The sequence below is a fragment of the Hemiscyllium ocellatum genome, chromosome 11 (genome assembly GCF_020745735.1).
Source record: "Hemiscyllium ocellatum isolate sHemOce1 chromosome 11, sHemOce1.pat.X.cur, whole genome shotgun sequence".
NCBI classification, from domain to species: domain Eukaryota; kingdom Metazoa; phylum Chordata; class Chondrichthyes; order Orectolobiformes; family Hemiscylliidae; genus Hemiscyllium; species Hemiscyllium ocellatum.
In genome coordinates this window covers 88,225,087-88,252,837 of record NC_083411.1, presented here as the reverse complement: position 1 = coordinate 88,252,837, position 27,751 = coordinate 88,225,087, and the positions used below count along the sequence as shown (strand labels likewise).

At 40.6% G+C, this 27,751-nt stretch overlaps 2 protein-coding genes across 4 annotated transcripts in view; one reads left to right on the top strand and one right to left on the bottom strand.

Moving 5' to 3' along the window:
* The window catches only part of LOC132820496 (calnexin-like), a 34,906-nt gene extending 32,161 nt beyond the window's left edge, over positions 1 to 2,745 (top strand). For both annotated transcript variants that reach the window (XM_060832697.1, XM_060832698.1), the window contains exon 15: positions 549 to 2,745. In XM_060832697.1, the coding sequence (XP_060688680.1) occupies positions 549 to 629 (81 nt within the window). In that variant the 3' untranslated portion in view covers positions 630 to 2,745. The remainder of the gene's footprint in view (positions 1 to 548) is intronic.
* Positions 2,527 to 27,177, bottom strand: LOC132820497 (short coiled-coil protein B). Of its 2 annotated transcripts, none has more exons than XM_060832701.1 (5): positions 27,136 to 27,177; positions 26,532 to 26,621; positions 8,493 to 8,576; positions 3,222 to 3,407; positions 2,527 to 2,713 (listed from the first exon to the last, which is right to left on the bottom strand). In XM_060832701.1, exons 2-4 carry the CDS (start codon positions 26,581 to 26,583, stop codon positions 3,265 to 3,267), a joined length of 279 nt encoding a protein of 92 aa, XP_060688684.1. In that variant the 5' UTR covers positions 26,584 to 26,621; positions 27,136 to 27,177; the 3' UTR covers positions 2,527 to 2,713; positions 3,222 to 3,264. The 2 variants fall into 2 exon arrangements, with proteins under 2 accessions (XP_060688684.1, XP_060688683.1); XM_060832700.1 differs by having other exon boundaries at positions 3,269 to 3,407; positions 27,059 to 27,150.
* Between the last annotated feature and the right edge of the window lie 574 nt (positions 27,178 to 27,751).

Sequence of the window (27,751 nt, the reverse complement as noted above, 5' to 3'; positions counted from 1 at the left end):
GTTCCCATGCAGGCTGCGCAAAAATCTGCCCTTTAAGTAACATGTTGCATAAAAAATTTAAAGGGTCCATGTACTTACATGTACAAAAAAAAGTTGTTGCTCACTTGTGGCAAGATGTCAACTACTCAAATTTTATGCTGTAGTCTCAAATGAGGCTTGAACTTATAAACCTCTATTGCAGAGGTGATTCTACTACCAACGTGCAGAGTTGCAATAGAACCACTTCTAATTAGTACATAGGTTCATGAACAAGCATTTAATTTACAATCGTCCTTCTCCTAAAAGCAATATGCCCAATGTACTGTGGTATCTTGAATGTGCTAGCCACAAATAAGGATAACATTTGTTTTTCTGAAAATCAGCTGCATGGTTTATAATTTTTCACAACTGCTTCTTACTCCTGACAAGTGAGTAGACAATGCAATGTGTTTCTGCATTTAGTTGTATTTCTAAGGAAGAGTCCAGTAACTAAGGCATATGTAGATTTACAATTAGGTTTACATAAGAAATATAGTACAAGATACTTATGGAATTAATTCTGGTTACAGGCACAAGGGGGCAGTGGTGAACCAGATCCAGGTCAGGTTTCAGAAGAGGCTGTGCGATATCGCAAGACAATGCCAAAATAATGACCACTAGGATTCATGCTGTTTGGGAAGATGAACTTCCACATAAGGCATTGATTTGTTTAACAAAAGTCTTTGGGACACAACTGTTTGTTAGTGATGCATGCTGTGCAGCAGATATTAGAGGAAGATGCTCTTTTTAAATTTGTAATATTAAAATAAATGTTTTAATATTTGCATTTGTAAGTTTACTATATATAATGGACAGAGATGGAGTTCTTCCACATTGAGTTGTGATAAAATAAAACACATTGTATTCTTTGGAATGGGATGCACTTCTTTCAATTTTGATGTAATAAGACTTAGTAACAATAATTCTCAAATAAGGTTATTGCATTATTATGTCATGCTCAACAATGCTATTAAATACTCTGCATCCTAGGCAATATTGTTTCTTCTCATGCAATAAACTAGACTTCATTTGCCAGAGATTCCATCTGAATTCAGTTGAGAAAGCACCATCTTGACCAAACTTGCTGTTAATTTATAATTTCAAACATCTTCCTCATTTTGATGTAATCGTCTCTAATTATGTCATCAGGAAGTGATCAAGACAGCATTTTATGACCTCACTTTAGCTGTCTGTAATGGCATTACAAATTTCTAGTACAACTTTAATACCATAACCATCTCACATTTGCCCCTCCCACAAGTAATGCAATATTTCTTGAACTGGAATGTTTTATTTTTAAAAAAGACTTTTCAGCTTATGATGCCACAAACATCGTAGCGATCTATTATTGTTGAAAAGAGCTGTTGAAGTCCCTTGTCTTGCACTAATCCGGATGGACAGAAGCATGTTAAATTTCATATGATCACAATAGGACAAAAGCTTGTTGATTTGTTTCCAAGTTGATCTATGGCAATGCCTTGGCCAATTTAAAAAAAACAATAAGGAATTAACTGGACTAGCAATGTAAGTACTAAGCTGCAAAAGCAGTTGAGATGCTGGGGGTCCTGTAACAAGTACCTCCTGACTCCCAAAGTCTGTCTAACATCTACAAAATCACAAGGAGTGTAATGTAAACTTCCTACCTGCCTCTGAGTGCAGTACTATCAACACCATGCAGCAAAACAACAGCACTCTGTCCATGACCAAAATCGTGGGCAACTGGGTATAGCGTACACCAAATTTACTGTAATGAATTACCTAGCCTCCTTCAATAGCACCTTCCAAACCTGCACCTTCCTCTACCTTTTGAAGGACAAGTGCAACAGATGCATTGGAATATCACAACCATACAGTTGCCTTGAAAGCTACATGGCACCCTAAGTAGGAACAATAGTGTTGTTCCTTCAGTGAATCAAACACCTGCAGCTCTCTTTCCAACACCATTGTAGGTGTACCTACACCAGATGGACTGAATCATTGAAGACGGCAGTACACTACAAATACAGCGAATAGTGATGTGCTAAATGCTGAACTTGCCAGCAATGTTTACACCTTATGAAAGAACAGTAACCAGACTAAAATACCAGAGTTCAAAAGGACTGTCATCAGAAACTTCTCCATGTAAAGACATTTGAATGTGTGGAACAGATTTCCAGTGCAGCAAATGAAAACTGTGAATGCATGGTGGTGATGGTGCTGCGTCAGACAGCAGTGTTGGTAATTCTGCATCAATGATTCAACAGTTCGGCCAAACAAAGCCTTTCATTCAGTTTTTTTTTAAAACAATCTTGTAATCAAGCGATTTGAAATAAAAAATCAGGCCAAGTTGCTAATCAACAATTATTTAGGGGCTAAAAGGAGTTATGATGTCTTGTGGTCTACAATCTGGGTACAAAGTATTGTCTCGGTACATTGGGCTAATGTTGAGATCTTCTGTCTCTCAAATTAATAATCTAAAATGAATCCTTTTGGTGCAAAATGAGATGTGAACATAAACATAATATCAGCATTAGGGTTTATTATTCCATAATTAAATAGACTAAATACAAAAAAGATTTGCAAGTTGACTTGAGACAATAAACTACGGGTTCTAACAGGGTTACAATCCTAATACTGGACAGTCTTGACTCTCAGTACCCTTTACCATTATTATTGTTATTATTATTTGTCTGTCTTCTTGGAGCTTTTGGTTGGTCTGGAAAATAAAAAGGACACTTTTTATTGAAACTAATTTGTCATTTGTGGTGAATGGATTGAATGAATGTAATAATCTGGATATTTAACCCTTTCACTTTTTTTGACATGAAACCAGGAACAATTTCAGACTATCAGGAACTGGTATGTGCTGTGTGTGGGGGCCATAAAACATATCATGCCATACACTGATGGGCTACTAGACGTTGTTAACTGTGCAAATGCTTTTAAAGACTTCAATTGAAAGCAAATAATTTTTAATTCAGAACATTTGAAAAAATGTTATGGGTTTTGAGTTTATAAATTTTACTTACAATTGCTAATGTTTTGAAAGGGTTTTGTAAGTCATTCTGATCAACTCACAATTATTAGGCTGTATCCTCTTGTTCAGACCTTTTGATTCTGTTTGTAAATTAGGAACTAAATTCTAAAAGCCCTGGATCTTGAAGTGAAAGGGTCAAATTGAGTTTTCACACGATAAACACAACATGCAGGTTAACCCACTACACCTGTCGAGATATAAAGCTGACTGGTATCAGTGGCATGAGCTCCTTACTTTCTCTTGTTCTTCGAGTCTGTGGTTTGAAAGACGCTGGAGGCTGACATGAGGTTTTCAATGTATTGACCAAGTACTTGATTCTCTGATTTGAGCTTCAGGTTCTCCTCTTTCACAGCATCCACTCTGGCTGACAGATCTGAAAAGCAGATGAAGTGATCAGCACAGAAGTGGGATACCCTTATTGTTGAGCAGGCCAACTACAAAAAAGGCTCCAATTAAACTAGATATGGAACACATTAAGGCAATTGCTTTCGAGTAGTTGATGGATTTATAGTTTGCACAATCCAGACATCATTGTATTCCTTTAACATAACCCCAACCCCTCTATTATTGTTCTGCTGCCCATCCATCTTCAAGTTAATTATAAAAGATGCAAAAGTAAGGAATAAGAAGTACATTAAATGTTTACAGAGATAAATGATAAACATTGTGATGAAGTCCTTTTGTAAACTTTCTTTATACTAAAAGTCTGTGTTCTGTGAAAATGGTAACATTGCAGCATTCACAGTTCCAGAGTGACTATGCAGCAATATTGAATTCTGTCCTGCAATGGAGCAAAGTTTACTGTAAGTGTTTTGATAGGTCACTCAGGACAGTTTAGGGGTCACTGAAAAGCAAGTGAGAAAGAGGCAGACTCCATTTCAGGAGTTCTGATGGGAATGCAGCTCAAATGAGGAGTCCTGAACATTTGAATAACCATATACTGTAAGAACAAACTTGGGAAGAAGTTTTAGGAATTGGTAAGCAGATTAACAATTTGAGCATGGACTCTAGTCATGCTGGGGAGCTGAGAAAGTGGTAAGGGCACTATCTCTATGTTGAAGAAAGCCATGAGGCTCTCAGAAGAACTGTGAGCATTATACTTCAGTGCAGTTGCGAGAGTGTGGGGGCTGAAGCTTTTTGGTACTAGTAGTTTGGATAAGGAGGGAAGTCTCGATGAAAAGTTAGATTTAACCAAAAATCTTCCTTTTGTTCCTAAATTTATGGAAGAAGGGGTAGAGATATCTTTCCTCATTTCCTAAAAATCTGAAGTTACCAAAAGACTACAAGTATTCAAAGTGATGGATGTTTATTCCAGTCTTTTAGGAACACAATCCTCAGATGAAGTACCACAGTTTTAACTGCATCATAATGTTAAAGCTTACCAATTAACACCTGGGATATGTGCTGAATTCACTAGAGAAAAATAAATCATATGGGATCATTGGTTCTTTTAACTGACGTTAGAGCAAATGTAAGGAACATCATTATTATGCAAGGATACAAGAATACTATTAACAATTAAATTCTATTTGGATAAGTGTCAATGTGTAAAGTAAAATAGGCAGGAGTTTTCTTAGGTGTTTTTGATATTTCTCTCAGCTAATGTTCTGCTATAACACGTTTTGTTAATGTGAATTTGCTATAATACGATTGATGAATTGGGGACATTGTTTCTAAAATGCAAAGGACTAAAGTGTGTATTGGTTATAATATGATTCAGGCCTCATTAGTTTAAACGGTGCTGCTATTACGTGATTTTCTTTATAACACAAGATTAATGTGATCTTATGAATTACACAGTAGGCTCAAGGGGCTGAATGGCCTACTCCTGTTCCTAATTTGTATGTTCATTTATAAATCCAAAAATTTATTCCATAACGAGTGATGATTCCATGAGTGAAGGGATTACAATTAGCTCCATTTTTTTTTCTGAGCTGAACTAGAGGAGATAGGTTTAGGGTGAGAGGGTACATCTCTATGACTCTATGACTTCAATCCTCCACATGCAAGTAGAAGGGCCCTTGTTAAGACTGAAACTATAGAGAAAATTTGACAAGGCTTATGGCATTATGTAAGTACAACAGAAAATCAGTTTTAATACAAGGGTATAGTACATTACCAAAGAGAAGGGCAGGAAAAATGGAAAGGTCCAGATGGTGTTACAGGTTCTGATGGAAAAACAATAATATTGCTCCATGGCAATCAAACTGTTACAGTGCATTCCTTGAGGTCCATTGGCATGGACTGCACACTTACAGAATCGAAGCAAGTCACAGAAAGTGATGAAACACTGTGCACTTTGAATACATTTGTTTGATAATTACAAGGAGAAGACTCTGGCAGATAAAGGGCTGGCTGAATATGGACACCGTAATACTGAAAAACAGAAGGTATTTGCCCCAGAGGACAAATACCAAATGTTGGTGCTAGAGTCAGAGATACGCCAGAGAGGGGGGAAAGCCACCAGCAAATACAAACATTGTCTAAATGTGTAAACTAAGGGACAGGACATAAGATCCATCAATCCACATAATGATGTAAAGAACAAGAAGGCCAGAAAATGCAGGACTAGTTCTGACAGTGAACCTGGAAGTCAGCCCAGCCCTAGGAAATGGAACTTCGATTCTCGAAGGAGATGTTGCAGTAGTCCACAACGAGACAATGGTGAGTGGAGGTCACAGTTTGACAAGAATAAGAATCATGGAACAGACCAAGAATATCACAAAAAGTAGAAAGCCTGATGATTGAAATATTTTAGTGGCTACTGAAAGAATTATAAGATAAATTGATTTAAAACAAAAGGCAAACAAAACAGGCTGGAAGGCTGTAAAGAATTTGGTATATACACTGAGGCTAGTCCCATCACTGAGAGAAAGTGCTTTTAGTACACGTAATGCTAAAGCCAGGTTAATGGATTGGGATTATAAAGAGAGACCAGATGATCAAAAAATTAGAGTCGATTCCCCTGCAGCAGGAAAAGCGAGCCTGAAAATTTTCTGAGCTTTTAATTACATTGGAGGTACTATAGTTCAGAAAAAGTTTAGTAGAGTAATACCTCTTAGTATAGGACAGGGAAAGTGTTGTCTTATGAGGAAAGGTTGGACAGGCTGGGCTTGTATCCACAAGTGTATGGAAGAATAAGAGGTGACTTGATGGAAGCATAAGATCCTGAGGGGATGTGGGGAGGGTATCTCCTCTTATGGGAGAATCTAGAACTATGGATCACTGTTTAAAAATCAGGGGTGGCCTGTTTAAAACAGATAAAGTAAAATTTTATCTCTGAGGATCATAAATCATAATCATGGAACTTACCTGAAAAGGTGATGAAGTCCTTGAATATTTTTAAGGCAGAGTTAACAGATTCTTGTTGAGCAAGGAGTTGAAATGAATAATAGAGCAGGCTCAAGGGGCGACTAATTTGTATGATTTTACATAGGCCCAAAAATTCATTCAGTAATGAGTGATCACCCCCACCCTTAAAAGGGACTGCAACTATCCCCACTTCTTTTGAGCACTTGATTGCTCTAATTGCAAGGACGGGTGTATTTGTCAACACTGAGGTTTCTAGAGAAGTAAATCAATTAAAATAAAAACTGCACTTTTGCGTGGTGAAAACTTTCAAAGTGAAGTCTTTTTGCAGTCACCTAAAGAAGACTGTAATATAGAAGGGAGTAGTGGAAATTAAACAAGTGCATTTATGGGTTAAAAGATGCATCAAAAGTCTAGGATTTCTCAGGTCTATCCTGTATTGTATTCAGTTAAACGTTGACTGAGCAATGTTCTATTGATACCACAAGGTGCAACAGGCAGGCATCTTTAGGATGCAGGTTGACAACCTTCTGTCAGGAGGTTCTGCAGAATTTGAGTATTAAGTGTTAGATAAAAAAAATTTTAAAAAAAGAATGTAAGGCTTATAATTTCAGGGGCCTTTAAATAGACAAAAATAGATGTAAAACAGGATAGGATTAAAGTGACCTAAGATCAACAATCTTATTTAAAACATGTGAACTGAACCCCAATAAACAGGACCAGGTCCTCACAGAAGGAGGATCCTGCATCCAAGGTAGAATTGGTCAGTTCAATGGTTGTCCACTCAAACTTGACCTGATGCTAATTATGCCCAGATGGAACTGAGTACCATGTTGAAACATGCTAAAGTTGAGGAAGCTCAAAGGGCAAATTGAAGGAATTAAATTCATAGCAAAAGACCCCAAGTTTCCAGCCTTGCACAATCCAAAAAGTAAGAAGTTAGTCATTGTTAGTGGTACTAAATTAGACAGGTATTCTAGAATGGCAGGGTTTATCACATTCTTGGAATAATAAATGATGCCAAGTGGAAAGCAATAATTTAGTGGTATTGTTACTGGATTAGTAGGCCAGATACCCAGACTCCTGTTTGTGTGAGACATGAGTTCAAATCCCATGATAGCAGTTAGTGAAATGTGAATCAATAAAAATCTAGAATTAAACAAATAAATCATGTAGCCATTGATAATTTCTGTAAAAGCCTCATGTTCATTGGAAGGCAATCTGTCATCCTTACCTGGTCTGCTCTATGTGTGATTCCACAACAATGGGGCGACTGGTCATAGCAAGTCATTCACTTCAAGAGGCAATTAGGGATAAGCAATAAGTGAGCAACATCCACATCCAATGAATTACAAAATTAGGATGTGCCTAAAACATTGAGTGTGGGATGAGGGGGCAAGGGCCAGCATAGAAAAGGGTGTTGAACATGAGAGAGGTGAATGCCAGCATAGGTGAACAGAGAAGCACAAGAGAGGAAAATAGAGGAAAGAAATAATAACAAATAAAGATCAAAAGAGAGAAAGGTTACAGGAAGACAAATATTGTAAAACGAGACTGGGAAGCAGAGAGAGAGAGATTTTATTGAAACATATAAAATTCTACTGGGGGATTATTACAGGATAGACTTTTGAGAGGATGTTTTCTCTCAAGGGAGAGTCCAGAAAAGGGATGCACTTTCAAAATAAGTGCTTTCTGATCTAAGACAAAGATGAAAAGAAACCTTCTCAGGGGGTCGTTAGTCTATGGAATTGTTTACACCCTAGAGCAGTGCAACTTTGTTTACTAAATATATTCAAGGTGAGTTAAATTTTTGAACTATGCAAGAATCAAGGGTTATTGGTGGAATGGTGGGGTTGGAAGGGAGCATTCTGCAAAGTCGAGTTGAGGACACAATCAGATCAGTCATAATATTAAGGGCCTAGGGCCTCAGGCACAGGAGCCAGTACATAAACAAGAGAAATGTAAACATGAAAAATAAAGAAGCTGTGAGAGTAAAAAGCCAGGAAACAAGAGGAAGAGATCAGTATAGCAGGAGAAAGAGACAACATCGAAAGCAAGGGACTCAACACAAAAAGAGATATCAAGAGAGAATGACAAAAGCAAAGGGAGAAAATTTATTGTTAAACCATCAAAGCAGTCAAGTAATCACCTTCGAGTGTGTGCTGCAGCTCCAGAACCTGGTTTATTAGCCGCGTCTTCTCCTCCAGCTCCTCTTGATTTTCATAGTCTGTGCCTTTGAAGGTAAAAAAACAATCCTTTAAATCTGACATAAAATATTACAAGTGCCAAGAGACCCTTACAGGCAAACATTCTCTTTAATTACGCTCTCTGGCATATCATGGTTAAACATGGCTTCCCCAGCATTTACTTTCAACGGTAATGACAGCAGACATAGAAGCAGCAATAGGCAATTCAGCCCTTCAAGGCAAAGTAAAGATGGTGTTGCCCCCTTTACAGTTTGTCATGAAATGTAGCCAGAGTTATAACTGTGTTTATTAAAATTTGTGATGTGTTGTAACTGCAAAAGGTATGTGAATGTTAAATAATGATGCTACCAGGCACCAAATGAACCGGCAACCTTTCAACTGAAAGACAGCATTGTAAAAGTGGAAATGTTTTGAATGCATCGGAATAGATTATTGACTGGATAAACTGCTGTTCTGAATTCTACGATATTGAAATGCTGTCCCTGTGTGTAATACAGAGGTAATCATTTACACATCTCCCACTGATTTCATTCATTTATTCTATTTTGCTTACATCAGCTACAGTTGCTTCCTATGCCTCTCTATCTTTAACATATTAAAAACTACAATCAAATCACCCCTTTGCCTTCCACACCCTAGTTTGTGTGATCTCTTCTCATAATTTGGCGCTTGGAGACCATGTTAAATGTACATCGCACTTCCTCCAAGTTTGGTGTTTTCTTTCTAATGCATATCAACCAGAAGTGCTAATATCACTCCAAGTGTGATCTTACCAGGGTTTCATGTGTGCAGATTAACTTCTGCCCCCTTATGCTTCATTAACCTTTGATTATATTCTGTACCTACCTACAACACTTTAACTAGATAAATGGACTCCTAATTCTCTTACAACATCCACTATTTCTAGCTTTACATTATCTATAAAATACTCTGTTCTATCCTGATCTCCCCACTGTTTTGTTTGTTTGATTAATTTATTAACATCTCAGTGCAGCTTCATGTTATTATCTGCACTTAATTGTACAATGCTGACTATCTCCACATCATCAGCAAGCTTGGATGTGGGCTTCCTATCCCGTCATCTAAATTATTAATAAACATTGTGAATAGTTGGAGCCCCAGCACAAACTCACAAGTCACATCCTGCTAATTAGAACAGTTTACCATTTTTCTTATTCTCTGCCTCCTGCTACTCAGCCAATTTCCTAACCAATTGATACTTTGCCTTTGATTCATTTACCTTCAATTTGTCCCTTGTATTGCATGAGGTCTTACTTTTCTTTTTGAATCCAGAACTGCCACACCAACAGTATTTCCCTCATTTACTCCTTCTGTTACCTCAAAAAAAACTTCATCAAGTTATTTAAGTATAACTTTCCCTTAACAGTCTGTGTTGATTTTCCTTAATTAACCCACTTTGCCCAAGTGACTATTACATTTCTCCACTATTATGACTTCAAGAAGCTTCTCCCTCAGCCAGGTTAAACGGACTGGCGTACAGTTGCTAGGCTTGTAATGTTTACAATTTTTCCTTCCTCTGGCACTATCCCTGGGTAAACTGGAAAATTATGGTTAATGCCTTTATAATATCCACTCATTGCTTCTTCCATTCTCTTTGGATGTATCTCCTCCAATTCTGGTCCTTTATCAACTTTAAACACAGATTGTCTCTGCAATCTTTATCAAATTTAAACCCTTAGAGTGTTTGAACCACCTCATCTTTTGCCATGACTTCTACAGTATTTACCTTCATGGTAATGACAAGACCACTGCCTCCCTGTGTAAATCCCCTTTTTGGTCCCTAATTGACTCCATTCATTCTTTGGTACCCTACTACTATTTATGTGCTGATGGGTGAGTTTTGAACTCCCTTTTATGTTATCTGCAGTTTCTTCTCATTTTCTCTCTTTGCTTCTTTTACTTGCTTTTATAAATTCCCTCTGGACTTTCTTTGTTTGTTGATGACATGGAAATTGACAGCACTGTACATAGTGCAGATGATAAACTTGAAGTTAGATTGAGATGTTAATGAATTAATCAAATAGACAAAATGGTGGAGAATGAATAAGGATAGAACAGAATATTTTACAGATAATGAAAAGCTAGGAATAGTGGGTGTTGAAAGAGACTTGGGAGTCCATTTATCTAGTTAAAGTGTTTGATCTGTTTCTTAATTGTATTATCCACCTGACATCTGTCAAGCACCCATAATTTCAGCTTCATCTCGATCTTTTTTTTCTTCATAATTCGGGGAGCTCTGCATTGGTTAACCCTATGTTTCCCTTCACAAGAAAATGCCTTGATTCTACTTGAACTGTCTCTTCCTTAAATGCAGCCCACTGTTCAGTTATAGTTTAAGTTACAGAACCTTTACTGTTGAAACACAGTGCAAGATGGTGGCAGAGTAACAGGGCTGCATGCAGTCTCTTGTCTGGGGCCCATCCTCTAACATCTGTTTTCCTTCCTTGTTTTTTAGTTTTGCTTCTGCTCTTTCACTTCGTTTTCCTTCTCTTTTGGTCTTTTTCCTTCTTTTCTGTGGCAATAGCAAATTTTAAAACTGACCAGATTACTTATATCGTTTTCACAAATATTATTTCACGAGCATAGATGTGGACTCCTTGGTTGCTTTTCTGGAAATGTTGATCAGGGTCACCTTTTCAGCTTCACTCACAAAGGCAGTAATATTTCCAACTTGGCTTTCTACTGTCTGGGCTTCTGGAAGCTGGTGTAGGAGATTGGGCAGGGAGTTTTCAAATATTCATGCTGCATCACCAGCAGCCAAACGCATCTTCCCAGAAAACACAGTTCAAAAACAAACTTCAACTATGTTCTACCCTAATACACTGACCACCCTAGAGTCATAGAGATGTACAGCACGGAAACAGACTCTTCAGTCGAACAGGTGCAGACCGACCAGCTATGCCAACCCAATCTAGTCCCACCTGCCAGCACCCAGCCCATATCCCTCCAACCCTTCCTATTCATATACCCATCCGAATACCTCTTAAATGTTGCAATTGTACCAACCTCCATCACTTCCTCTGGCAGCTTATTCCATACCCGTACCATCCTCTGTGTGAAAAAGTTGCCCTGTAGGTCTCTCTGATATCTGACTTCTCTCACCCTAAACCTATGCCTTCTAGCTGTGGACTCCCCCATACCAGGGAAAAGACTTTGCCTATTTACCCTATCCATGCCCTTCAGAATTTTGTAAACCTCCATAAGGTCACCCCACAGCCTCCGACGCTCCAGGGAAAACAGCCCCAGTCTGTTCAGCCTCAAGCTCCTATAGCTCAAATCCTCCAACCTGGGCAATATCCTCGTAAATCTTTTCTGAATGCTTTCAAGTTTCACACATCTTTCCAATAGGAAGGAGACCAGAATTGCAAGCAATATTCCAATAGTGGCCTAACTAATGTCCTGTACAGCCGCAACATGACCTCCCAACTCCTGTACTCAATACTCTGACCAATAAAGGAAAGCATACCAAACGCTGCCTTCACTATCCTATCTACCTGCGACTCCACTTTCAAGGAGCTATGAACCTGCACTCCAAAGTCTCTTTGTTCAGCAACACTCCCTAGGACCTTAGCATTAAGTGTATACATCCTATTAAGATTTGCTTTCCCAAAATGCAGCACCTCGCATTTATCTGAATTAAACTCCATCTGCCACTTTTCAGCCCATTGGCCCATCTGGTCAAGATCCTGTTGTAATCTGAGATAATCCTCTTTGCTGTCCACTACACCTCCAATTTTGGTGTCATCTACAAACTTACTAACTGTACCTCTTATGCTCACATCCAAATCATTTATGTAAATGACAAAAAGTAGAGGGCCCAGCACCGATCCTTGTGGCACTCCACTGGTCACAGGCCTCCAGTCTGAAAAACAATCCTCCTCCATCACCCTCTGTCTTCTACCTTTGAGCCAGTTCTGCATCCAAATGGCTAGTTCTCCCTGTATTCTGTGAGATCTAACATTGCCAATCAGTCTCACATGGGGAACCTTGTCCAACGCCTTACTAAAGTCCATATAGATCACATATACTGCTCTACCCTCATCAATCCTCTTTGTTATTTCTTCAAAAAACTCAACCAAGTTTGTGAGACATGATTTCCCATGCACAAAGCCATGTTGACCATCCCTAATCAGTCCTTGCCTTTCCAAATACATGTACATCCTGTCCCTTAGCATTCCCTCCAACAACTTGCCCACCACTGATGTTGGGCTCACTGGTCTATAGTTCCCTAGCTTGTCCTTACCACCCTTAAACAGTGGCATCACGTTAATCAATCTCCAGTCTTCCGGCACCTCACTTGTGACTATCGATGATACAAATATCTCAGCAAGAGACCCAGCAATCACTTCTCTAGCTTCCCACAGTGTTCTAGGGTACACCGATCAGGGCCTGGGAATATATCCACCTTTACCTGTTTCAAGAGATTCAGTACTTTCTCCTCTGTAATCTGGACATTTTGCAAGATGTCATCATCTATTTCCCTACAGTCTATATATTCCATATCCTTTTCCACAGTAAATACTGATGCAAACTACTCAATTAGTATCTCCCCCATTTTCTGCGGCTCCACCCAAAGGCCGCCTTTCTAATCTTTGAGGGGCCCTATTCTCTCCCTATTTATTCTTTTGTCCTTAATGTATTTGTAAAAACCCTTTGGATTCTCCTTAATTCTATATGCCAAAGATATCTCTTCCTGAGATCTAAGTTACCACTTGCTGGAATATAAGATCTCTTCCAGACTTGCTGGAACCAATTTTCATGTACTGACCTCGTTAATAACCAAGTTCTGCTGTCTGTTTAAACACAATGTTCCTCATAGGGTCACTGTGTCTATTAGAATCATTTTAATCAATTATCAGCCTGCTTTTAGTCTCCAGGCCTGGCCTCACAAACAAACAAAAGCTTGTTTGGTCCATAGTCTTCATTTTACACACAATCTGTTTCACAACGACCATAAGTCATCTTCAGATTATAATTTACAGTTCACAGTTCCAAACTAAAATTGATTTAAAAAATTAAAAATGAAAATTCAGCAGATGTTTGAACAAAATCAAAGACAGTTCCCATTTCATGTCTCCTCACCGATTCTTTTCTTATGTGTGTAAGAAATCATAATCTCATTCCTGAATGTCATTCAAACACATTTTCCCCACTTCTGTTAACAGCAAAACACCTTGTGGAATGCCTCTGAAAATCATTAAACATCAAGACATTGAGAAGCATAAGTGCTGGGTACCTCATCCTCATCACCTGTATACCTCACAATAGTGCTCCCAGCTACGGAGTCCCATGTTCTACATGAATGTAAACAACATTAAAAATTATTTAGCACTGTTTCTACTCACGCTGAGCCAAACTATTTTCCTGTTTAATTTTACAATTTTGGTTCAGCATCCCACTTCAGCTCCTGTCTCAGTAAGTTAATATGCCTAAGCCAAAGGGACCGATCTTCCTGTATTTTGCAGGTTCATTCCAAAATTTGTTTTTTCCTCCCCCCATTAGTTGGCTGGGACATCATCTTTCACTGCACAACAGCTGGGAGACTATAGAGAGTCTCCTCTCGCCATTGTCCAAGTATCTTTGCATGTGTTGCTCATCCGAGCACAAGGAATGCAAGAGCAGGAGGCCTGGCAGCAAATGCTCAGCCTCTGCCTTTGCCTCTGCTCTGTCAAAGTCTCAAAGGAAGATGTTAGGCAAATGGATCATTCAAGGATGTTGAGGACAGAAGGGGGTATGTGAGATGATGGAGGACCAGTGGCAGGCCTGGTCACATGGAGGGATCCACTGACATCATGTTTTTTGGAGGGGTTGGGTCTGGCGGAGTCCAGTGAGCCTGTGCTTTGGATCAGGGATTTGACATCATTCCTGATGGAAGAATTTGATTGGGAATAGGGCCAGCTGAACGAATGGGAGATATGAAAGAGGAGGTGTTGAACACATCTGGCATGGGAGTTGGTTTGGGTGGAGGTGTGCATGTGTTTGAATATTGGGGGAGAAACATAGAATGTTGCAAGCGCATAGTTTCATACTTGACAATTCTTCTGGGCCTTTTCGGTACCATCAATGATCTGCCCACTGTCCCCTCAGGTCTGTCACATGACTATACTGTCATACCAATTTCTGGCCTTCAAGATCTTTACTCTTATTCACAAACTTTACTGATATGAATGAAATCTCTCTTTTTTTTTACTTCAAAGGATAAGTAAGCAACACACTGACCAATTAGTAACCCAATTGCTTGTGATGTGGCTTGGAATCTCCAAGCTTTCTGTCCTGCCTTGATCAGCTTTTCAACTTCTGTTCTGGAAGGAGGTCCTCCCTCACCAAAATCCCTTTACTTACATTCGGTCACAAGCCGCACTCTGATCTGATTCTCGTCAAACATATCTGAAGAAACCTGCTATAGTTTTATTCAGATTAAATTATGTTGAGCGGTTAGAGACAAAAGAAGGTAGGAAAGACCGAGTAATACATTCTTTCCTCATATTAATTAGAAGCACAGTCTTTAATTAACCTTTTTTTTGGAGTTCAAAAATATAAACAGTGACAGAGACAGAGGAGCGGTTAAGGGTCAGAAAAATACTCAAAGCCACGTGTCTGCTAAATGTCATGAGTTCTCTGAAGTAAGCAAGATTATATCAAGGTAATGCAGTTAACATAAAATCAAGACTTTGATAAGGAACAACACAGAAGATTCTAGATCTGGAGAGACCAGGAAGTGGGGACATGTAGCACAATGGAAAGCAAGCAGAAATTTGAGAGTAGGAGTTGAAAGTAATTATTGGCAAAAAGTGAGACAGTTTTCAGAGGAATCAATGTAAAAATATATTAGAAGAATAATACCAGATCTTAAAGGTTACATCCATCACGAAAGATTGAACAAGCTGGGGCTTTTAAGAACAAGGTATGACCTGTGGGTGGCATAGTGGCATAGTGGCTCAGTGGTTAGCACTGCTGCCTCATAGTGCCAGGGATCCAGGTTCAATTCTACCCTTGGGCAACTGTCCGTGTGGAGTTTGCACGTTCTCCCAGTGTCTTCACAGATTTCCTCCAGGTTCTCCAGACTCCTCCTACAGTACAAAGATGTGCAGATTAGGTGGATTGGCCATGCTGAATTGCCCAGAGTGTCCAAGGATGTGCAGACTCGATGGATTAGCCATGGGAAATGAAGGCTAGGGATTTGCATCTGGGTGGGATGCTCTTCAGAAGGTTGGTGTGGACTCGATAGGCCAAACAGCCTGCTTCCACATTAGGGATTCTATGTTAAATATCACAAAAGGGATTAATATGGCAGACATAGAGAATATACTTTTATTTGTGGGTTAGACCTGCACTGGGGGCCACAAGCATTTAAAAAAAGAATTGAGGGAAAAAATGCCTTTCAGGAGAAGTATTGAGAATGTGGAACTCACTATCACATAAAAAATCACTAACAAATTAATGGGTAATTCAGGAGCATTTTTCTTTATTCAGAGAGCAGTTAAGGTTAGCTACATTTTGGCAAGAAAAATGTCAAGCATTACTTGGATTGCACATGGATTGAAATGAGGTAAAGGAGCAGAGAGTGACAGTGCAAATATGTAAATCACAAAGTCATGATGCGGTCAATAGACAATAACAAAATATCAAGCATTCAGGTTCATTTCTAGAAGGACAGGATCAAAAAGTAGAGAAGTTATGCTCACAAACCATAGTCAGGCATAGAGTTCTCATTATTATACTATTAATAAAGGGTTATATAGACACTGGAGAGGATGCAGACAAGATTTACGTGGACACTAGCAGATTTGCAAGGTTGGACTTTGGAAAGGATGTACAAAAGAAATCCACAGACAATGGACTATATCTAAACTCTGTAAGCCTGCTGCATTTAGTCGTGGGTGATGATGGACAATTAAACAACTCACTGGAGAAGTAGATTCCACAAATAGCCCCAATGATGGAGGAGCCCATTATACCAGAGCAAAAGATAAGGCTAAAGTATTTGCAACAATCTACATCAAAAAGTGTGGAATGGATGATTCATCTCAGCCACCTCGAGAGATCTCCAGAAACCCAGATGCCTATCTCCAGTCTTTGTGATATCAAGAAATGACTGGAGGAGCTTGTTACTACAAGGGTGTGGGCTCTACCAACAATTTGGGAATACTGCTGAAAACTGGCTCTCAATTATATCCTTTAGACAAAAACGAAAACAAATCCAATCCAGCAATTACTACCCCATCATTCTACTCTCAAGCATCAGTGCAGTGGTGGAAGGAGTACTTAACAGTGCTATCAAGCAGACGTACTTAGCAATACTCTAAACAGAAATTGCTGGAGACATTCAGCAGAGCTGGAAAGATCTGAGGAACAGCATTAATGTAATGAGTTCAATGACCCTTCTTCAGGCACGTTGTGTGAGAAATGCAGTCTGTTGCAACCACTGTAAAGCTATTCTATGTTTCTAGATTCATTTAAGTTATGTTGTACAAAAGGACACTGGATTCACCAAAGCAAGAAATCAGGTTCCAAACATATGATCAATGCTACAATCAATTCACAACTGGGAAAAAGTTTATGTGCAACATGTTGGTAGAAACAACAGGGAGAACACCAAAGATCTGCATAAGTGCAAGCATGTATATCAAGTTTTCAGCAATTCTGACCAGGGTGAAGATTGAGAGAGGAAGAACTAGCTTTCGCTACTATTAACATCATATGCCAGAGAAAACTAGTGCAAAGTTCCATCAGAATTCAGAAAGATGTGTTGGACGTCATTGATACAACCTGCAGCAGCAGATTTACTACACGTAATAGGTCACCTATTCTTCACATTGGTACATTACAAATAGAGTAATTCTGTATGGAATCTCAAGTATTTTAATGGACATGAATCGTTCAGTAACAGCAAGATTATCAGCATGAACGGATCTCAATATTGTGACCATTCACTACATCACCAGATACTAGTTGCAGCAGAAATGACCATGTATACTTACACTGACTCAATCCAGGACTACAATAATTGTCCCCATACGGATTCAATGTAATTGCAGTTTCAAAGGTGATACCGCATTACACTTCAGAGAAGATGCAATTCCATAAGTCAATGCTTGCAGAAAGTGCAGCATTGACATACAAGAGAAGTTTAGGAATGTGTTGGTTAAGTGGAATGTAATGACATTATCCGTCATGTACATCGGCACATAGACTGGTGCCATTCATTTACATACATGGTAATGAAGGATTGGATAATCAGGACATGTTTGAACAGAGATGTCTAAAGCTTTCTTTGAAAAGATGCTCACACAAAATTCCAACAATGAAGGAACTGAATTCCAAGTTCACAAGAGCTAAATTCTTCTTCAAGCTGGATGACAAACACAGATATTGTCAGTTCACAAGGTGGTGGTGGCAGCTGGATAGGAAGTGTTCAGGCTCCTGAGTCTGTATGCTCCCACTTGCCTGGCCATCTGCATTTTTTAATTTCTCCATTTCTCTATTGTATCAGAATTCACCTTTTCTTCTTTTCTGCGGCTAAAATGGAAGAAGACAGTTGCGAGATCCTGCTGTAGTGGCAGCATCATGGTGGTTCCGGAAGTCCTTTCCTTAAGGGCCATGGTTGGAATGATGGCTTCATCACTGGTGACTTGGTGGGTCCAGAGGGTTCCTTCTGACGACAGTGTGCTAGTTTCTGCTGTAGTGGCATGGTGGTTCCTGTTTGTTCCTCGTGGCTACGGCAGCTTCAGCATCAGTGACTTGGTAAGTGCAATCTGTTCCTCCTTGCTATGGCGGCGATGAATTTGCCGGTAACAGTGTGGTGGGTCCAGTCTGGAAATCCTTGATTCGATGGCCTCAGCGATGAAGCCACTCCATCAACCCAGATTGACAAGGAGGAAACAAAGGGTGAACCTTTTCCCAACTTCATCTCAATTATTTCTTTTTACCATTTCTGTAATTAAAATTGTGGTATATTATGGTGACTAATATATATCTCACTGTATTTTCATAAATATTAGTGATAATAAATTACTATTCTCGTAAAAGAATTGCAGGAAATCATTGATTTCAAATTGTCGTCTGGAAGCTTCCAGAGATTATTTTTCTGTTTGTCAGTGAAGATCTTTTCAGCAACGTATGGACAGAAATACAGGAAATATTTCCGCATGTGTATGGACTATCAATGATATTGTAGTGAAGGGCAAAATCAAAGAAGAGTATGGCTGAATTCCATACTGACTGACGGTGACAAATGGATTTAGGGGACAAACTGAACTCAAAAATATACACCACTGCCTACTGCCCAAGATAAAGAATACCTGCAGAGATGTCTCAGATTTTTAAACTGCCAAGCACAATTCATACCACACTTTTCTGACAAAGATCATTGTTCGGAGAACTCTGGATGCAAACCATCAGGGGCTAGGAGCCTACGTGCCTTTAGCCCCATTAGTTTGTCTAATGTTACTTCTTAATTCCTCCTGTGTTCTCTTTAGTATTAATGGGATATTTGAAGTATCTTCCACCATAGAATCTGATGCAAAATATCTGTTTAAGTTCTCAGCTTCTTCCTTGTTCCCAAAACCCTCTCCCCAGATTCGTTGACTCTATACAACTTCTGATGGTGTGGTCATGGCTGGAATAATGTTAATTGTATGAAAAGTAGATACATGTTGAGAACATTCTATTGAAAAAGGGGAATACAAATTTCTCTTTTCTCTTGTGTGTGTATATCTTTACACTCTGCCAGAGGAAGTGGTGGAGGCGAGTACAATTGCAACATTTAAAAGGCACCTGGATGGGTATATAAATAGGAAATGGGATGGGATATGGGCCAGGTGCTGGCAGGTGGGACTAGATTGGGTTGGGACATCTGGTCGGCATGGACGAGTTGGACTGAAGGGTCTGTTTCCATGCTGTACATCTCTATGACTCTATGAAAAGAAGATACATCATGTGTGTGGCAGGAGGACCAACGTATATCTGAATCACTCAAACAAGTCTTCTCAGCATAGTGCGCGTGCTACATTACTATGATCTAAGGAAGAAGAAAATCCTGGAAGTTAATGTACCTCAGAAAGAGTTAGGAGCATGCGTTATGCTTGTAGGCAAACCAATTCTACTTGAAGCATATGTCAGGTATAGACAGGATAGATCGAATGAATCCTTAGAAGAGTATAAAGGAAGTAGGAGTATACTTAAGAGGGAAATCAGGAGGGCAAAAAGGGGACATGAGATGGCTTTGGCAAATAGAATTAAGGAGAATCCAAAGAGTTTTTACAAATACATAAAGGATAAAAGGGTAACCAGGGAGAGAATAGGGCCCCTCAAAGATCAGCAAGGCGGCCTTTGTGTTGAGCCGCAGAAAATGGGGAAGATACTAAACAAGTATTTTGCATCAGTATTTATGGTGGAAAAGGATTTGGAAGATATAGATTGTAGGGAAATAGATGGTGACATCTTGCAAAATGTCCAGATTACAGAGGAGGAAGTACTGGATGTCTTGAAACTGGTAAAGGTGGATAAATCCCCAGGACCTGATCAGGTGTACCCAAGAACTCTGTGGGAAGCTAGAGAAGTGATTGCTGGGTATCTTGCTGAGATATTTGTATCATCGATAGTCACATGTGAGATGCCGGAAGACTGGAGGTTGGCAAACGTGGTGCCACTGTTTAAGAAGGGTGGTAAGGACAAGCCAGGGAACAATAGACCAGTGAGCCTGATGTCGGTGGTGGGCAAGTTGTTGGAGGGAATCCTGAGGGGCAGGATGTACATATATTTGGAAAGGCAAGGACTGATTTGGGATAGTCAACATGGTTTTGTGCATGGGAAATCATGTCTCACAAACTTGGTTGAGTTTTTTGAAGAAGTAACAAAGAGGATTGATGAGGGCAGAACAGTAGATGTGATCTATATGGACATCAGTAAGGCAGTCAACAAGGTTCCCCATGTGAGACTGATTAGCAAGGTTAGATCTCACGGAATATAGGCAGAACTAGCTATTTGGATACAGAACTGGCTCAAAGGTAGAAGACAGAAGGTGGTGGTGGAGGGTTGTTTTTCAGATTGGAAGCCTGTGACCAGTGGAGTGCCACAAGGATCGGTGCTAGGTCTTCTACTTTTTGTCATTTACATAAATGATTTGGATGCGAGCATAAGAGATACAGTTAGTAAGTTTGCAGATGACACCAAATTGGAGGTGTAGTGGACAGCGAAGAGGGTTACCTCAGATTACAAAAGGATCTTGACCAGATGAGCCAATGGGCTGAGAAGTGGCAGGTGGAGTTTAATTCAGATAAATGCGAGATACTGCATTTTGGGAAAGCAAATCTTAACAGGATTTATGCACTTAATGTAAGGTCCTAGGGAGTGTTACTGAACAAGGAGACCTTGGAGTGCGGGTTCAAAGCTCCTTGAAAGTGGAGTCGCAGGTAGATAGGATAGTGAAGAAGGCGTTTGGTATGCTTTCCTTTATTGGTCAGAGTATTGAGTACAGGAGTTGGGAGGTCATGTTGTGGCTATACAGGATATTGGTTAGGCCACTGTTGGAATATTGCTTGCAATTCTGGTCTCCTTCCTATCGGAAGATGTTGTGAAGCTTGAAAGGGTTTAGAAAAGATTTACAAGGGTGTTGCCAGGATTAGAGGATTTGAGCTATAGGGAGACTCTGAACAGGCTGGGGCTGTTTTCCCTGGAGTGTCGGAGGCTGAGGGGTGACCTTATACAGGTTTACAAAAGTATGAGGGGCATGGATAGGGTAAACAGGCAAAGTCTTTTCCCTGGGGTCGGGGAGTCTAGAACTAGAAGGCATAGGTTTAGGGTGAGAGGGGAAAGATATAAAAGAGATCTACGTGGCAACATTTTCACACAGAGAATGGTACGTGTATGAAATGAGCTGCCAGAGGAAGTGGTGGAGGCTGGTACAATTGCAACATTTAAAAGGCATTTGAATGGGTATATGAATAGGAAGGGTTTGGAGGGATATGGACCGGGTGCTGGCTGGCAGGTGGGACTAGATTGGGTTGGGATATCCGGTCGGCATGGACGGGTTGGACCGAAGGGTCTGTTTCCATGCTGTATATCTCTATGACTCTGTGGATTGAAAGGACTATCACAAGCACAATCCAGTTATTCACACATGGAGCACAAAATACTCCCTTCAGTGTTTGACATCACAAGATTCTATAAATAATTGCTCAGTAAGCAATTCACTGTGGAAACTGACCACAAACCCTTGAAAATAATTTGGCACAAACCACTGACTAATGTACCATGAGATGGCAATGATTTTGATGACTGCTAAGAGGCTTGGTACCAAAATGGTACCATCACCACCACAGTTCATGTTTGGAAGGTCACTTAGGATAAACCTGCCAACTGGTCCAAACCACAAAAATACAGAGAGAATGATGATGGTAAATGACCAACACAGATACATGGAAATGCCTAATCTGCCTACAGGACAAAAGGTCAGAAATATATGTCCTACAAAGGGAACTTGCTTAACCACAGAATGTGCAGTCAGGCTAGAAATACCAAATGGAGCAACAAAAAGAAGGAACAGAAGACAGTTTAGGGAATTGGACAATACTTCAATTGTGCACAAAACAGACAAAAATAGACTCCCAACACCAACCCAACATGAAAGATTCCAAAACACTTTGAATTCACGAATACCCAAGTAAAAAGTTTAAATGTCTGGAAGGTTACACTATCAAAAGATCTATAAAGATTTCCAAGCACCTATACATTATACAGACTCTCAAATCTTTAATATTTCCAATTTTTTAAAAATTGTAGAATCCATACAGTGCAGACAGCCCATTGGGTCTGTACTGACCCTCTGAAGAGCATCCCATTCTATCCCCATAACCCTGCGATTACCATGGCTAATCTACCTAGCCGGCACACCCCTGGACACTACAGGCAATTTAGCATGGCCAATCCACCTAAGTTGCACATCTTTGGGACTGAGGGAGAAAACTGAAGCACCCAGCAGAAACCCACACAGACACCGGGAGAACATGCAAATTCTACACAGTCACACAAGGCTGAAATCGAACCAAGGTCCCGGTGCTGCGAGGCAGCAGTGTTAGCCAGTGTGCCACCGACTCTGTGCAATTAGTTTTGTAATAACCCTAATGTGTATATATAAATCCTCATTCTTAATGTGTAATTTTGTCTTGGGAAACAAAAGGATGGTGCATTATGCTGCGTTGCTTTAAGAACTAATAAAGTGGCTCAGTGGTTAGCACTGCTGCCTTGCAGTGCCAGGGACCCGGGTTTGATTCCAGCTTCGGGCAACTGTCTGCGTGGAGTTTGCACATTCTCGCTGTGTTTGTGTGGGTTTGCTCCGGTTTCTTCCCACAGTCCAAAGATGTGCGGGTCAGGTGAATTGGCCATGGTAAATTGCCCATAGTGATAGGTGAATGGGTCTGGGTGAGTTACTCTTCAGAGGGTCGGTGTGGACTTGTTGGGCTGAAGGACCTGTGTCCACACTGCAGGGAATCAAATCTAACCTAAATCAAGGACCAGGATGAAGTCACATGACTAACTGCTATTTGCAATAGAAGTCTGCTGAAGCAGGTTACATATGTAGTTTTCTGTAACTGCAAGTTGTAGTCTGAGCTATTAATTAAATCAGTGTTGCTACTCACAACACAAGTCTTATGACAGTGAGAGGAGTATAAAAATATGTTAAAAAGTGGCAACATTTTCACCTTTGGTTTTCTGAATATTACCAGTTTCTCACTCCACTCAACAGCTACATACAGGTCAAGAGTGGACATTTCCAGTGTAAAAGAAAGTTTCAACTACAAAACAACCTCGATTATCCAAAGGAGACGGGCAGGGAGTATTTTGTTTGGATAACTGATTGTTCGGATAACAGATAACGTTTTTACGGGAACTTGAGATCTTGCTTGGATAATCCGAAATTTGGATGACTGACGTTCGGATAACTGAGTTTGTTCTGTACTATCATACTATCATATAAGTTTGGAATGAGCTTTCTCAATCATTCTATAGCAGCCATTTGTTGGATTTTGCACTGTAAAAGATTTGAATTATGCATCCACTGCATCAGGAGCAGTACTCTTCCCTGCTTTTTTTGGATCTCTGTCCTATAAAATTTATCACCTCCAGAAAGACAAGGTTTTGGTATGCATTTTTATGCTTGCAGTTCACCATCCTCATCATTATTTTGGGTATACAGGTCCACAGATCACTGGAGGTTACAGCACAGGTAGTTTAGGCAGTAAAAAAGGCCTATGGTATGTTTGCCTTCATTAAAAGGGGCACTGAGTATAAGGATAGGCAAGTTATGCTGCAGCTTCACAGAACTTTAGTTAGGCCACATCTGGAATATTGTGTACAGTTCTGGTCAGCAGACTATATGTGGATGCTTTGGAGTGGGTACAGAAAAGATTTACCAAGATTTTGCTCTTATGGGGGATTTTAGCTATGAAGAAAGGTTAGATAGACTGTGTTTGTTTTCACTGGAATGCGGGAAGTTGAGGGACAACCTGATACAAGTTTATAAGATTATGAATAGCTTTTCCCAGGGTGATGGGGGCAACTGCCAGGCGATGCAGGTTCAAGGAGGGAGCCCTTTAAACAAGATGTGCAAGGCACGTTTTTCACACTAAGAGTGGTGAGTGCCTAAGGAGGAGATGCAAGCAGACACAATAGCAGCATTCAAGAAGCACCTGGACAAAAACATGAATAGAAGGGGAATAGAGGGATACAGATCCTGTAAGTGGAGACAGTTTTAGTATGGAAGGGCAAAATATGTCAGCACAGGCTTGGAGGGCTAAACGGCCTGTTCCTCTGCTGTATTGTTCTTTGTTCTTCAAGGTGAAAATCAACTGGATCCCACATGGATTTGATCATCCACCACACACATCCCACTCTCCCTACCCAATTAACACACAAAAATTACTTGTTGTATTTTCCCCTCATGCACGTTTTGTTCTCAATGTAAGTGAAGAAATATGAGTATACCTTTGTAAACCCAATATTATTTTTGTTCCCATAACTGGATTCAAATTTGAGCTGTTCTTGAATTGTAAGCTTATTTCAGAATAATGTCTGTTAGCACTTGTAATCAATAATGCATTATCTTTCGAGATATTTATCCAACATGATTTTGAATAGATGTATTTGCCCTTACTTCCTCCAACCATTAACTATTCCAACAAATGAATCAATCTTTGGAGTAATGTTTTCTTTTTCACACCTTTGTCATTTACTTAACAGTTTAACTTTCTCTTATTCCCATTCCATTGTTCAGTTACTCAATACCAATCAAATATTCCAACTGATTGACTGCTTCCATGAAGTTTCAACATCTTCCTCATATTTACCTTCAGTCTTTCCCTCTCTGATGAGTTCTGTTTAGTCCTAGATTTCTACATGTTAATCTCCAATCATTCAAATCAACCTTCCCTTTAACTCAACCAGCTCAACTGCATCCTTTTTTATGATATAGTCATAGATGGCACAAAATTGACCAGTTGTCCTGACCAATTGTTTATATGAGGGCAGGATATTTTCCTGGGATTGACACCCAACTCTTCCTTCCAAACAACCAGCTCGCACCATTTTATTTTTTGATAATATCCAGATATTGACCTGGGGGGAATTATCTATCATGATTTCTGGATTCCTCAACAGTATTGTCCCAATAATTGTTTAATACCCCTGCATACAAAGCACCTTTAAACACATGATCTCCCACATGCTGACATTAAAAATTGCCAGTGTTTTACCCAACACCCTAAATAGACTAAAACCTCATGTAGGCTATCCTAGCTCAGACAGTGATAACAACCTCTGCTATCTTGGAGTCCTCTGCAAACACCTAATGAATGTACAGTATGCATCGTTTATGAAGCCTTATACATCACACTCAACCTAAAATGTTTGCTATTTAGTGCATTCCCTGTTTCTGATCATCGAATTTCTCTGGATCTCCTGCCATAAATGCCATTACTGTTGAGTTTTTGCAGATGTCCATGCGATTCCAAGCAACAAGAAACTAACAGGAGATGGCTATTCAGCCCTCCGCCAGTCCACAGATTGTATGGGATACATGTGGCACAATTGACAACCTTTAATTGTTGACACCAGCAACAATTTCAGCTCTGCCCATAATCAACCATATCATCCATTATCCTCTCACCCACTTGGATTATTTGCTGACCAAACAATACATGCAATTCTAGTCTCCCTGCTATAGGAAGGACGTTGAGAAACTTGAAAGGGTTCAGAAAAGATTTCCAAGGATGTTGCCAGGGTTGGACGGTTTGAGCTATAGGGAGAGGTTGAACAGGCAGGGGCTGTTTTCCTTGAAGCACTGGAGGCTGTGGGGTGACCTCATAGAGATTTATAAAACCAGAAGAAACATGGATAGGATGAATAGTCAAGGCTGTTTCCTGGGGGTGGGGGTAACTCCAAAACTAGAGGGCATTGATTTCAGGTGAGAGGAGAAAGCTTTAAAAGGGACCTAAGGGGCAACTTTTTCACGCAGAAGGTGGCATGTGAATGGAATGAGCTGCCAGAGCAAGTGGTGAAATTACAACCTTTAAAAGGCATCTGGATGGGTTTAGAGGGATATGGACCAAATGCTGACAAATGGGACTAGATTGGGTTGGGATATCTGATGGGCATGGACGAGTTGGACTGAAGGGTCTGTTTCCCTGCTGTACATCTCCAAGTCATTACTAAAACAGTCTTGTGTTGTCAGAGAGCTGCTGAGGACGGTAGCTATACAGTGACAGTAAAGGGAGGATGAGCCACTGTGGCCCCTGAATGCGGGTTTGTCCTGGCCCCGTCGACGGACATTTATTATCCAGATAACTGTCAAGTGTCTCCGCACCCCCAACCATCCAGACCCAGATTCTTGGCCGTTTACCGGTTTCACAGGGGGAAAAAAAAACCCACAAAGATACACCTCATTCTGAGAGGGGCTCACGTACCTTCTGTGTCCGCCGCATTCATCTTGTAATCAGCCTCTTGTGGAATTTTCATTCGATGGCGTCGCCCTGGAACTCCTTTGAACCGAGAAGCTGGAATAAACAAACACAAAAACGAGTCAATAGCCAGCGGCGGGCAGACAGAGCTGGCTATTGTGTGGCATGTTATCTCGTCCCGACTGACACAGAGACAAATGATTCTCTACAACCAGGACCCAACTATGAGCCCCTCTCCCCTCCCCTCCCTCAGCTGATAACCACAGAAAGGGTGCAGGGTCCATCATAAACAAGCTAAAAGGACCACATTAACCAAAGCTGCATCCAAAAAAGGTCAGATTGCAGCATTTTGTTGTCAGTCTCAGCTCATTTACAGTCAGATCTTGATTTAATACGGCAACATTCAATCTTTTTTTCCTCCAGTTTTATCTGCAGACAAGGAAGGATGATCCTGAGCCGATACCGGGACCGCTTGCCAATTGCCGCCCTGCATTAGCACCGGTTTGTCCCCGGTTCCTGAGCGTTACTCTTACCCCCCAACCAGAGAACTGAAAATGAGCGGCTTTGCCCAGAGCAAGCAGGAGCTGGGCAGGATCGCTGTTCCCCTCACCGAGCACAGCACCAGCCGCTGCCTGCACCGGGACACACTGAGCAGATGCGTCAACCCGCAGTGCGCAGAGTCAGTGCGGGGCAGAGAGCCGGCCCACTGCACCCTGTCTCACTGCTACTGTACTCTCAGTCCCTGCACCCTGTCTCACTGCTACTGTACTCTCCATCCCTGCACCCTGTCACACTGCTACTGTACTCTCCATCCCTGCACCCTGTCTCACTGCTACTGTACTCTCCATCCCTGCACCCTGTCTCACTGCTACTGTACTCTCTGTCCCTGCACCCTGTCTCACTGCTACTGTACTCTCCATCCCTGCACCCTGTCTCACTGCTACTGTACTCTCTGTCCCTGCACCCTGTCTCACTGCTACTGTACTCTCCATCCCTGCACCCTGTCTCACTGCTACTGTACTCTCTGTCCCTGCACCATGTCTCACTGGTACTGTACCCTTTGTCCCTGCACCCTGCCTCACTGTTACTGCACCCTCTGTCCCTGCACCCTGTCTCACTGCTACTGTACCCTTTGTCCCTGCACCCTGCTTTACTGTACCATCTGTCCCTGCACCCTGCCAGACTGTTACTGTACACTCTGTCCCTGCATGTCACTGTTATGGTGC

Excerpts from the sequence above, each read along its gene's own strand:
- LOC132820497 (XM_060832700.1), bottom strand. The coding sequence starts at position 26,583 with ATGAAAATTCCACAAGAGGCTGATTACAAGATGAATGCGGCGGACACA. Across the intron at positions 8,577-26,531 it reads GAATGCGGCGGACACAGAAG|GCACAGACTATGAAAATCAA; the intron begins GTACGTGAGCCC and ends TTACCTTCAAAG. Across the intron at positions 3,408-8,492 it reads GCTGCAGCACACACTCGAAG|ATCTGTCAGCCAGAGTGGAT; the intron begins GTGATTACTTGA and ends TCTGCTTTTCAG.